The sequence below is a fragment of the Myotis nattereri genome, assembly GCF_964212035.1.
Source record: "Myotis nattereri genome assembly, chromosome: 1".
Classification (NCBI taxonomy): Eukaryota; Metazoa; Chordata; class Mammalia; order Chiroptera; family Vespertilionidae; genus Myotis; species Myotis nattereri.
Window position 1 is genome coordinate 199,311,324 of NC_138075.1, and position 12,309 is coordinate 199,323,632.

The 12,309-nt window shown below is 40.4% G+C and overlaps 2 protein-coding genes across 12 annotated transcripts in view; one reads left to right on the plus strand and one right to left on the minus strand.

The window, feature by feature from the left end:
* Positions 1 to 8,169, plus strand: part of LNX1 (ligand of numb-protein X 1) — an 87,845-nt gene extending 79,676 nt beyond the window's left edge. Inside the window, exons 8-10 of the mRNA XM_081088639.1 lie at positions 348 to 576; positions 7,098 to 7,256; positions 7,630 to 8,169. Coding sequence (XP_080944765.1) covers positions 348 to 576; positions 7,098 to 7,256; positions 7,630 to 7,765 — 524 coding nt within the window. The 3' untranslated portion in view covers positions 7,766 to 8,169. The remainder of the gene's footprint in view (positions 1 to 347; positions 577 to 7,097; positions 7,257 to 7,629) is intronic.
* An 87-nt stretch (positions 8,170 to 8,256) lies between these two features.
* The window catches only part of FIP1L1 (factor interacting with PAPOLA and CPSF1), a 96,085-nt gene continuing 92,032 nt past the window's right edge, over positions 8,257 to 12,309 (minus strand). For 6 of the 11 annotated variants that reach the window (XM_081088660.1, XM_081088659.1, XM_081088654.1 and 3 more), the window contains 2 exons: positions 10,211 to 10,348; positions 8,257 to 9,162 (listed from right to left, as the gene is read on the minus strand). In XM_081088660.1, the coding sequence (XP_080944786.1) occupies positions 9,015 to 9,162; positions 10,211 to 10,348 (286 nt within the window). In that variant the 3' untranslated portion in view covers positions 8,257 to 9,014. The remainder of the gene's footprint in view (positions 9,163 to 10,210; positions 10,349 to 12,309) is intronic. The other 5 variants (XM_081088658.1, XM_081088652.1, XM_081088651.1 and 2 more) reach the window with 1 other exon arrangement.

Sequence of the window (12,309 nt, forward strand, 5' to 3'; positions counted from 1 at the left end):
TGTGCTAAAAACATAAAACAAAAAAGGAGTGAAAATATAGATTTTCTTTGATTAAATGGTAAATGAGGCTATTCCTCCTTCCTCCCTTTTTTTGTTTTTTTTAATGACAAGAGCCAAACACCAATGGGTATGCTTTAGAAACCTCTAAACACGACTTACCAACACCTTGGAGAATGCACACAATTCACCATTTGCTATATGAGAATCCAGCCTCATGTCAATGCAAGAGGATGACATGCACCCCACCCTCACTATTCACCGCATCTGTCAGTCAGTCCCTGCCCCTTTGTACTATAAGCAGAAGGTCCTATTGCACTAAGGATGGCTTCTGCTTCTCTGATCGCTAGGTGACATTTTGTTGAATGTGAATGGGGTTGAACTAACAGAGGTCAGCCGGAACAAGGCCGTGGCATTATTGAAAAGCACATCCTCCTCAATGGTTCTTAAAGCTTTGGAAGTCAAACAATGTGAGTCCCAGGAAGAAGGCAACAGCCCAGCAGCTCTGGACTCCAACCACAACATGGCCCCACCCGGTGACTGGTCCCCCTCCTGGGTCATGTGGCTGGAATTACCACGGTGAGTCCCATGTGACATCCTTGGGGAGGTATGGGAGGGAACAACTATATATATAAGAATGGTAAAATTATATATATATATACACCATTCTTTCACTTTCTTGGGCTCACGGCACTAGCATCTTAATGAACCCCTGGCTTGGTTATGGGGCTATTTGAAATAATTGTAACTGGAAATGCAGGCAGAAACCATAGGGCAGGGACAAAAGCCTGGATGTGGAAACATTATTAGGCATTCATTATGAGGCGCTCACAGGTCTGCCATGAAGAGTCGTTTCCGTTTTTTTGCAACACGGAGCTCAGCTGATAGGGAGAGGATGCTGAAATCCAGGGTGTTCACTCAAGTAGGGGCAGGTTCACTTTTCCCGAATTGCTAGCAGTACAGCACTAGGATCTTGCATGGAGGGTGACTCCCATCCATGGTTTTACCTCTAGCTCAGGTGCCCCCTGGCTAAACCTAAAGCAACACAGAACACTTGGCCTTCACCTATGCTTATGCGTGTGTTGAGAACGCATCTATCATCTTCTCTCCCTAGTACCTACTCTTGTGAGTTCTTGCACATAACTTCAGGAAGCAGCTGGCTTGTCACTTTAACAAACAAGAATCTTACAGTATAGCTGTTTGTCTCATAGACACTTCAGGAAAGGATTTGGGGGTAACCTTGCTAAGTGACTGTAAACAAATTAAATATTCAGAGGGCAGATAAATTGGGTTTTGTTCATCTGCATCACAAACATTAACTCGGGGCCTTCAGAAGATTCTTACGAATTCCAAATGCATGATTTAAATGTTAAATATTGGAGTCACTGAAGGTGATATGCTGGCTAGAATTGAATGAATGAGAGCAGGATGTTTGGTTTTAGTACATTTTTCTTGAGGGTGGAGATAGGTCTTTTTTTTTTTTTTTTAATTTTAAAATGAGGTTTATAAAACATCCCTGACTCAAATACAAACTGTCCTAGATTCATTTCTGAGCCTTCAGTAATTGATAAATTTAAATGAGTACATTTTTAAACAGCTGAAAACTGAGCATTGAGGCAGTTTAAAAACTTTAAACATTTAGAACTGAGCCTAGGTCAAAGAGGTTATTACTTCTATTATTTAAAAAAAAATCTTTTTGAAACTGCATTCTCATATAGATCACTTTTTTTTATAGATCACTTTTTGTGCTTAAAGCTATTCTGTTAAGTAATCAAGGTTCATGTAAGATGGGACAGATGTGAGAAACGTTTTACTCCAAATACAACCAAGTGAATGGCTTTCTTCTCCCCTTTCACTTGGCCGTGGGCGGGCACCTGGGGTTTTGCTCATTTCCTTTAAGAGAAGGGCACTGTGAAAATAGTGCCAGTAGACACCACTGGTTTTCAGCCACCCTGGCAATGCTTATCTTCCTCCATCTCCTTCTCACCTCGTAGTAATTTAATAAGCACAGTACAAAATTCAGAGGGCACCAATGGGTATAGTGTGAAAGGTTGAGTCTCCCATCCCAGTCCTCTCAGATCATAATCTCTGTCACCAATTCCTTGTGTATTTGTCCAGGGAGTATGTGTGTCAGGGGATGGCAAACTTTTTCTGAAAAGGGTCAGAGTTTAGGCTTTGTGGGTCATACTGTCTCCGTTGCAACTATTCAGTCCTGTATTAGCATGAAAGTAGCCATGGACAAAATGTAAATGAATGGGCATGGTTATTTGCAAAAGCAGATATATCTGTACACACACATAGTATTATCATACACACTATTATGTACTGCTTTTTTAAAAATCTAATATACCCTAGGTATCATATCAGTAGATATCAAAAATACTACAATAAAAATTCAGACTGTACAGTTACAGCACCTACTATAGGAACTGGTTCCATTAAGGTGCGTTTGTACAACCAGATGGCAGTTTGCCTGGATATACTAGTATTATCGATCACACTCTGACTTCGGAGGCACCGCATCACTGTTAAGTAGCATGGAACTGTCGGGTAGAGAATTGTGATCTCATTTCTTCCCACCTGTGTGTGGCTTGGTCTTTTCATCTAATGTTCGAAATAACTTCTGTTATTTGGATTCTTCTTCTCAGGGAATCCAGATATGTATTTGAAGTCTCGTGTTTCATTTTCTCTTGAATTCCTTTCAACTGTTTATTTCCATTGTTTTCTTTGCTTATTTTAATCTGTCCTTCATATCCCTTGTGTTTTTCAATAGTATATCTTTGTTTTTATATTGTTTCACTTCTTCTGTCAGTTTATTCTCTCATATCTGCCTTGATCTCTTATTTATAACTAGAGGCCCGGTGCACAACAAATTGTGCACTCGGGGGGGAGAGGGGGTCCCTCAGCCCAGCCTGTGCCCTCTTGCAGTCTGGGACCACTCGGGAGATAACGACCTGCTGTCTTAGGCCTGCTCCCGGGTGGCAGAGGGCAGGCCCAAACCCTAGGTGCAGCCCCTGGTCGGACTCAGAGCAGGGCCGATTGGGGAGTTGGGGCACCGCCTCCTGTCATGCACAGAGCAGGGCAGATCGGGAGGTTGCAATGCCACCCCTAGTCATGCTCAGGGTAGGGCCGATTGGGGGGTTGGGGCACCGCCCCGTCACACTCAAGGCAGGGTCAATAGGGAGGTTGTGGCGCCACCCCGTCACACACAGAACAGGGCTGATCAGGGGGTTGAGGAGCTCCCCCTTGTCACTCACAGAGCAGGGCCGATAGGGGAGTTGGGGCACTGCCCCCTGTCACACACAGAGCAGGGCGGATCAGGAGGTTGGGGTGCCGCCACTGTCACACTCAGAGCTGCAGGGCGATCAGGGGGTTGGGGAGCTCTCCCCCCCCCCCCGCCCCCTCATGAACAGAGCAGGGCGGATAGGGAGGTTGTGGCCCCACCCCCTGTCACACATAGAGCCGCAGGGCAATCAGAGGGTTGGGGAGCTCCCCCCGTCACACACAGAGCAGGGCCGATCAGGGGGTTGGGGCGCCGCACCCTGTCACACACAGAGCCACAGGGCAATCAGGGGGTTTGGTCGCTGCCCCCTGTCACGCTGATCCCGGTGCTGGGAGGCATATTACCCTTTTACTATACAGGATAGAAGCCTGGTGCATGGGTGGGGGCCGGCTGGTTTGCCCTGAAGGGTGTCCTGGATCAGGGTGGGGATCCTGCTTGGGTGCCTGGCCAGCCTGGGTGAGGGGATGATGGCTGTTTGCATCTGGTCACACCCCCTTCAGGGTGGGGGTCCCACTTGGGTGCCTGGCCAGCCTGGATGAGGGGATGATGGCTGTTTGCAGCTGGTCACACACCCTTTAGGGTGGGGGTCCCCAATGGGGTGCCTGGCCAGCCTGGGTGAGGGGCTGAGGACTGTTTTCAGGCTGGGGGGTGACTAAAGCTCCCAATCTGTCCTTTTTTCCTTTTTTTTTTTTTAATTCTGGGCCAGCTTTAGCTCTGAGGCTCGGCTCCAGCTATGAGACCTCCACTGCTGAAAGCAGGTTTCTGGCCTTTGTTTACCTTCTGTATTTGAAACAATGTTGTGATCCTGCTGGCTGAAGCCCGGGGTTTTGTTTAGCTTCTATATTTGTTACGGTGTTGCTTAGAGTGCAGCTGAGAGGCTGGCAAGGCAGGTGGGGAAGCTTGGCTTCCTCCGTCACTGAAGCAAGCAAGCCTCCCTGTTCTCGTCAGCTGCCTGGCTGCTGGCCACCATCCTGGCTGGCAGTTAATTTGCATATCGCCCTGATTAGCCAATGGGAAGGGTAGCGGTTGTACGCTAATTACCATGTTTCTCTTTTATTAGATAGGATTATTTCAATAGTTTAAATTCACATTAATATGGCTGTTAAAACTTCATTTTTCTACAGCATTTTTCTGGTGAGTGGGTTTTGTCTGTTACTGTTATTACTGTTACCTTCCCACTTTTGTAGTGTGTCTCCACTGATTCTTTACCCTACCACACTGGCAGGCTACTTCCTGTCCACATGGGTTGTCTGTCTGGGTTATTACCTCACTTATGCCTTTCTTCTCTGCCACAATGGGCCCAGGGAACGCCTGCTAACAGTCAGCCTGCCTACTTCGGTGTTCCCAGTGGATGCATGTTTTGCCTATCAGTGGACCACTCACTATGCCCCCCACCCCCCCACTAGGGCTCTACCAGCTCGGACTGCACTCTCCAGCTATGGGCACTCCCTCTTCTAACATCCTTCTTTGACTCTCACTGCCTTTGGAAGTTCTCTTTCTGAGTTTTAAGATGGAATTTGCATTTATACTTTTAAGTTTCCTAATTGCTTCTTTAGTAACTTTTTAAAAGCAGAAGGGCTACAACTAAAATAGGAGTAGGCATATCAATTATGTATTTTCACAATCATGCTGCAAAACCTCAGTTAACAAGTAACCATATTTATTTAATATTTAATTCACAAGTCTGTGGGGGCTCAGCTGATTCAGGCTAGGCTTGATTGATCTTGGCTGGCCATACTTATGTATCTAAGATTTGACTGGTGGTGGCAAAAATCCCACTGTTGCTTTTATGGCTGAGTCCAGAATCAGAATAGGAAGACACCACAGTTATATAACTGGGCACACGAGGGTAGGGTAGCCACTTGGGGACATCAATGCAGTTATTTTATCACAGTAAGGAAGAATGAGGAAATATTGTTTCGAACATTTTGAGTCTGAGATACCAGTGGGACTTCCAAGTTTGATAAACACATGTAGAGCAGTAATTCCCAAAGTTTTTGTCTTAAGACCCCATACAGATTTATAAAGTATTGATGATCCCAAAGAACTTTTGTTTATATAAGTTATATCTAATGATATTTACCTTATGAATATAAATAATTTTTTACTTATTTAAAATAATACACCCCATTATGTTAACATATATTTTAAAAAGTTATTGAGAAGACTGGCATTGTGTATTTTTTTGCAAACCTCTAACATTTGGCTTAATAGAAGATAAGTGGACTCATATCTAATTCTGCATTCTATCTGCTGCCAGATCACCTGTCATGTGTTCTCTGGAAAAAATCCCACTGTATGCTCATAAGAAAATGAGTGAAAAGGCAAAGATCATACTATTATGACAAAAATATGTTTTACCTCTAGACCCTGAAAGGCACATAATTTGAGAACCACACTTCAGTAATACAGGGGTTCAGTGAAATATTGAGGTCCACTGAAAAGTGGAGTCCTTGAAGAACAGCTAGTGAAAGAACAAAAAATAGTAGCAACCGACTTCACCATATTTATCAACTCCTTTTAACAGTCTGTTACTTGAGGTAACCATAATTTTCTTATTTAGAAAAATTACCAAACTCCTTGCTATTCTTTATACTTTGCAAACTCTTCAATTAAGCCTTGAATGAGTTCAAAATAGGAAAAAAGCTCATATTCAAAATGAAAATTAGAGTTTAACAAATGTTACTGACCAATGTCATCACTTAAAACATTTCACGAGACTTTTTATTGATTTTTCAAAAAGCAGTTAATATTTTAAGGTACAGCTTATAAACAAACCAATATCTTGTTTTTTTTTCTTTTTGGTCAACATGAAAATGTTTATTTTCTTTCAAACCAGTTTCTGGACTCAGGGATTTTTAGAGTCAAATCCAGCTCCTGACATAGACCTTCCATCCTAACTGTAATACAGTTTGCACTTTAGCCTGCACTTATGTTAACAATCATCCAACTACCACAGAATAGTAAAAGAAATCATTTCTTCAATCTATATTTCTAATTTAGCTGAAAAATTCTACTCATTAATAGAAGACCTCTGGTCTGTCCTTCCCTTTTCCCATTCCTTTTATTACTTGCTATTCCATTTACTGCCAGTTTTCTATCCTCCATTATGAATCATTCTTATAATCTTTAAATATACAATTTCCATTCATTTTATGCCTTCTTAAAATGTCTCTAATCTTTATTAAACATGTAGAACTACATACATATAAACTAGTATTTTTCAAAAGTCCAAATTTCAACAAATCCATTAATTAGGGTAAGTTTGAATTTTTTTAATTGAGAATAATCATTTATTCAAAGAATTTTGCCTTGTGGCTCAGTTGGTTGGAGCATTGTCCTGTACACCAGAAGGTGGTGGGGTTGGATTCCCAGTCAGGTACATACCCAGGTTGTGGGTTCAATCCCCAGTGAGGAAGCGTGCAGTTGGAAACTGACTGATGTTTCTCCCTCTCTCTCTGAGATCAATTAAAAAAAAACTTTTTTTTTTTTAATCTACAAGTATGCTTGAATTTGGTTCACCAATAAGGATTTATGCATATCCAACTTTTTAATTAAGGCATTAAATCAATTATCTTTCCCAGTAGACATATAAACAAAACATAAATAGATGGGGTCATTTTTTAAAGTGTGTTTAACGATGGAAAACAGAAGTTCAATAAGAAAAAGCAAGCAAACAGCACAACGGTCAATTTTAGAATGAATAGTGCTATTGATTCTAAAAAATAAAGTCAAAAAAGAAAATGGAAGATAAATCACAGTAATTATTAACTGAGTTCAACTTAACTGCTTATGTATTAATTACATTCTATTGCAGGTACCTGTACAACTGCAAAGATGTTGTATTACGAAGAAGCACAGCTGGAAGTCTGGGCTTCTGCATTGTAGGAGGTTATGAAGAATACAATGGGAATAAACCTTTTTTTATCAAATCCATTGTTGAAGGAACACCAGCATATAATGATGGAAGAATTAGGTAACAATAACAACTATTTTAACAAAAAATTTATATTCAAATATTTTGTTTTATGCATTTTTATGCATAAAAAAGCATGGCCCTTCTTGAAAAAAAGGCATTTATTTATTATACCTTTCATATTGGTGAGAAATTAAACACATTTATGTAGCATGCAATTTCTAAGAAATCCAAAATGATTAGTTACTTGGTCCCATATAGCAACTTGCTTATGAATCCCTTCTAACGCAAGCTCATTTTAGAGTTTGCGGAAGGGAGAAGTAATATAATTAAAATTGACAGATATAGCAAAAATTAGGACCTCCAATTAAACTTGAATTAACTTCAGCTATGGATCAAAATATTAATCATATACCTTGTTTTATTTTTTTAGATGTGGTGACATTCTTCTTGCTGTCAATGGTAGAAGTACTTCAGGAATGATACATGCTTGCTTGGCAAGGATGCTAAAAGAACTTAAAGGGAAAATCACTCTCACTATTGTTTCTTGGCCTGGCACTTTTTTATAGAATTGATGGGTCACAGAAAATTGCAAAGTTGAAACATTATATTTATCTTGTCAATTTTTGTATTTAATGGATACATTATAAAAATGTGAACTTCAGTATCAGCAAAATTATGATCTAATGAAAGCCAATTACACCTCAGAAAATATAATTCTCAAAACAAACATTACTAATAGTTTTTATTCAGTGTGGAGGATTTTGCATCACTCTACGTTTACGTTTATATTTTTCTATTTAATAAAAAGCTCTTAAACAGTTGAAATGGTTTGTATGCCCTCGAATGACTTCGAACCATAAAATTAAAAATTTGAGTATTTTAAAAATAACTTACAGCCAAATGATTTTAAAAGTGCATTACTGAAAAATGTTCCTTTCATCAAATAAGAAATAAATATTTTTTAAAATATTATAGTTGTCTTTAAGTTTGTGATACTAAATTCATTTCTATTATGACTATTTACTCAGAATTATAAACTTGTTTTTTTCTTAGATTTAATAGGAAATAACTAAAGCTCTTGTCACTTATTTTTTTATTCACAATCTAAAAAAATCTGCATGCTGTTCAACCAATGAGCCTTGGGAAAATCAAGAAAAGCCAAACCAGCCTCAGATAGATGGCCATGAGGGAATTCAAAATTGTGATGAGTGTCCAGTGCCTGCTAGAAACTACAATTATGTTACTTCAGAAACCTCCCAAATACCATTAGATTCATTCTTTTACATATAAAAGTTCCCCATTCAATTTCACCATGAACCCAATTTAGAACACTGAAAATCTGCTATCAAAAAGTTGTATCAAAACTGTATGAGTTCTTTAATATGCTAAGCAACAGTGCCACAGCAGTATTGATAAAAGACTACTGTCAAGATTCAGGGGTGCCCTTTGATGCCTTTTGCAGAGAAACATCTTGAGAGACTAATATTTGATTAACTCAAGGAAATGTTAGCCAAGGTGGAACCCTGACCTTTATCAGATACCGGTATGTACACAGCTAAACACAGTTCTTTAAATTCCCTGATGAGTGACTCATTTACATACTTTCTTGGATATAAAATCATTGCAATCTTATTTTTTAAATATTACAAAACAAAGATTTTTAACTTAACATGAAAAATTCGCTTTTATTTTGGGAAAAAAGCTTTTATACTAACAGAAGATTAAAGGTAAATTTCTTAAACATTATCCAGAAAAATAAACAAGATTTGTGGTATCTATTTCTGGGACTAATATACACAAAAGGTTATACCAGGCCTATTCTGCAGGTGCAGCCTCGGTGCTCTCCTGTTCAGGGGCAGGCTCACTGCCAGCTTCTTTTCCTTCTTTGCTTCTTTTTGATTTTTTGTGTTTGTGTCTCCTGTGACTGTCTCCTTCTTCACTTTCATGGCGACGTCTACTATTACTAAAAAAAAAAAAAAAAAAGGTGTGTTCTTAAAAATGTTTAAGTATACAAGTGATGACAAAAATCAATCCACTTTGCCTAAATTCTGGGTGTTAAAAGATTTAATCCATTAGCCAGTTTTGGGTGGGTTTTTTTGGCGACTTTTATGCTGAGATTATATTTACACTAGAGGCCCAGTGCACAAATTTTGTGCTGGGGGGGGGGGGGGGCGCGGGCGCCTCAGTCTGGCCTACACCCTCTTGCAATCCGGGAGCCCTCAGGGGAGCAGGCCTAAGCTGTCAGTCAGACATCCTTAATGTTGCCACGAAGGCGGGAGAGGTTCCCGCCACCACCTCTGTGCTCACAAGCTGTGAGCCCAGCTCAGGGCTTCTGGCTGAGCAGCGCTTCCCCTGTGGGAGCAAACTGACCACCAGGTGGAAGCCCCTGAGCTGAGCATCTGCCCCCCTGGTGATCAGTGCGCATCATAGTGACTGGTCATTTTGGCGTTCGGTCAATTTGCATATTAGCCTTTTATTATATAGGATTACAGGCTCATCTTCACCAATATCATCCCAGATTTCTAGGGCCCATATACTTTATTCTGAAAACCAAATTATAAATGAGAAACTGAAGGACTAAATCAGAAATACTTTCTAGGGTTGGTTTTAGGTAAATAATAGGCATTGAAATTTAACATCTATGTGTGCGTGCTATTGTTGTTTTTGAGACTACAAGGCCCTGAATTTTCTTTGATTAAACTGCTTTAATAATATTTACTATTAAAGACTGGTTCATATGCCAAATTCCCCCCTCCTAACAAGATAATGTAATAAGCTGAATTCTCTCATATTCCATGATAATTTGGGTTTACGTGTATTAAATACAGTCTTGTCAGATTTAAAAATCTTTGTTGAAGCATAAAAGGAACCAACTATTTCAACAGATTATTAATCTTCCAATTAGGAATACATATGCTCTACTGGTTACTGGGAAATATTTGCTCTTACTTTCTGAAGTCAAATCAATTTCTCAACTTCAAAGTGATTCACTATTTTATTAAAGAACAGACCTTCGAGATGACTTGTGTCTGGTTTCCTCTTTCTCTCTGTGTCGTCTTTCTCTATGTCGTTCTTCTTTCTCTCGACTTGCTCTATGACGCTCGTAGCCTCTTTCTGCATACTCCCTATATCTGTATCGTTCTTCATCACTGAAATTGGAATAAAAACAACTTTTATTAACTGGACTGTTCATACGATTCTAAACTCTAAGAGATGTGACCTGAATGCAAAACAGAAGCCCCCACGTTAGCATCTTACAGAGAATAGATGCAAAATGTTTGAACTGAGAGGGAAATAATGCCATTCCCAAATTAGTACTACAACAAATACAAGAACACAAAATATAAAATTACATATCATATTAAGGAACCAGTTTTGTTCTGTGCTTTCATAATTGTCATAAGGTAGAAATTTTATAAAACAATGCTGTTTTTCTTCAAAAAATTGGGAGCTGTAACTCATTTACATTTTAATCAGTTTTCTTTTCCTCCTCTTAGAATTAAAAGCATCTTTGTCTATTTCAGATCTCAAACCAAAATTCTTTTTTTTTTTAATATATTTTATTGATTTTTTATAGAGAGGAAGGGAGAGAGATAGAGAGCCAGAAACATCGATGAGAGAGAAACGTCGATCAGCTGCCTCCCGCACATCCCCCACTGGGGATGTGTCCGCAACCCAGGTACATGCCCTTGACCGGAATCGAACCTGGGACCCCTCAGTCCGCAGGCCGACGCTCTATCCACTGAGCCAAACCGGCCCCAGCAAACCAAAATTCTTATATTACTTAGAAAATCTTGGGCACACAGGATTCTAAAAACGTATTTTAAATATTTGGCTCACAATGACTACAGAGTAGAAAGTAGATAAAGGTTCTTCAACGACATAAAGAGTATATTCATCTAATAAAGCGGTATACAAATGAACAGCCCAAGCCAGTGGCTCAGCTGGCTGGAGACTCGTCCCATACAGGATGAAAGGTCACAGGTTCGATTCCCAGGCAGGGCACATACCCAGGTTGTGGGCTTGATCCCGTCAGGGTGCATACAGGAAGCAACTTCTACAATATCCACACAAAATGCACGCAGAAAGCTGCTTGTAAACTTACTTGCATTCTGACATCCCAATTACTTAATACTATGTATGTATGTGGTGAGAAGAAGAGATTCAACATGGTTAACAACTTCAAATGCCAAAACTTAAAGCTGCACCTCCATTTTCTGACTCTTGAAAGAATGAACTGGTAAAACTGAGAGTGATGGCTAGTCTTTCTTTACCTCCCTAGCCCAGTCTTCTTTTCATGTCCTTTCACTTACATCCTTCTCTCCTTCTTTCTCCTAATCCTTTAAGTCTTTTTTTCTTGATTTTTTTTTCAGCATAGAAGTCAATACTTTCCACAACCTAATATCAGTAAACTCACTTAGAAGGAATAAAAATGTCTTCTAGAGCTCTGTGTGCTGAAGAGCCTTGGTTTCTAGAAATATATACAAATTATTAAATTAATGGTTAAAGCATCAAAGAGGAGAGAAACCAAGATGGCGGCATAGGTAAACACCAGAGTTTGCTGCCTCGAACAACCACTTCAAAAATACAACTAAAAGATGGAACCAACGTCATCAAGAACCACAGGAAGGCTGGCTGAGTGGAATTTCTACAACTAGAAGGAAAGAGAAAAGCATACCGAGACTCAGAGAAGGCGCAGTGCGGAACTAAAATACTAAGGTACAGAGGCGCATACGGAGCGGGCTGGCGGCTGAGGGCGCGGTTGTCGTTTTCATTCCGGAGGGAGTCTCAGGCTCTGAGCTCCAGTTCCGGGCGAGTCTCTGGGGACCCAGACTCATACGGGAGAAGCGGGACTGTCTGGCATTGGTCAGAACTCGAGGGCAGCTTTCTCTCGGAGGGGCTTGCAGCGATTGCCGAGACACGCCATAACTGCTAGCCCCGCCCTGTTGCCCGTGGGACCTGCCCCGCCCAAGCCCTGCACGGAGGCTTTTGCTGGATAGCCTAAGGCAGAGGCTAGATTAGCACCTCCCTAGATATCCAGGAGCCAGTGTACCCAGAGATCAGAGTGGGACAATCAGGTTTGCAGCTCTGTGGAACCATAAAGGACACA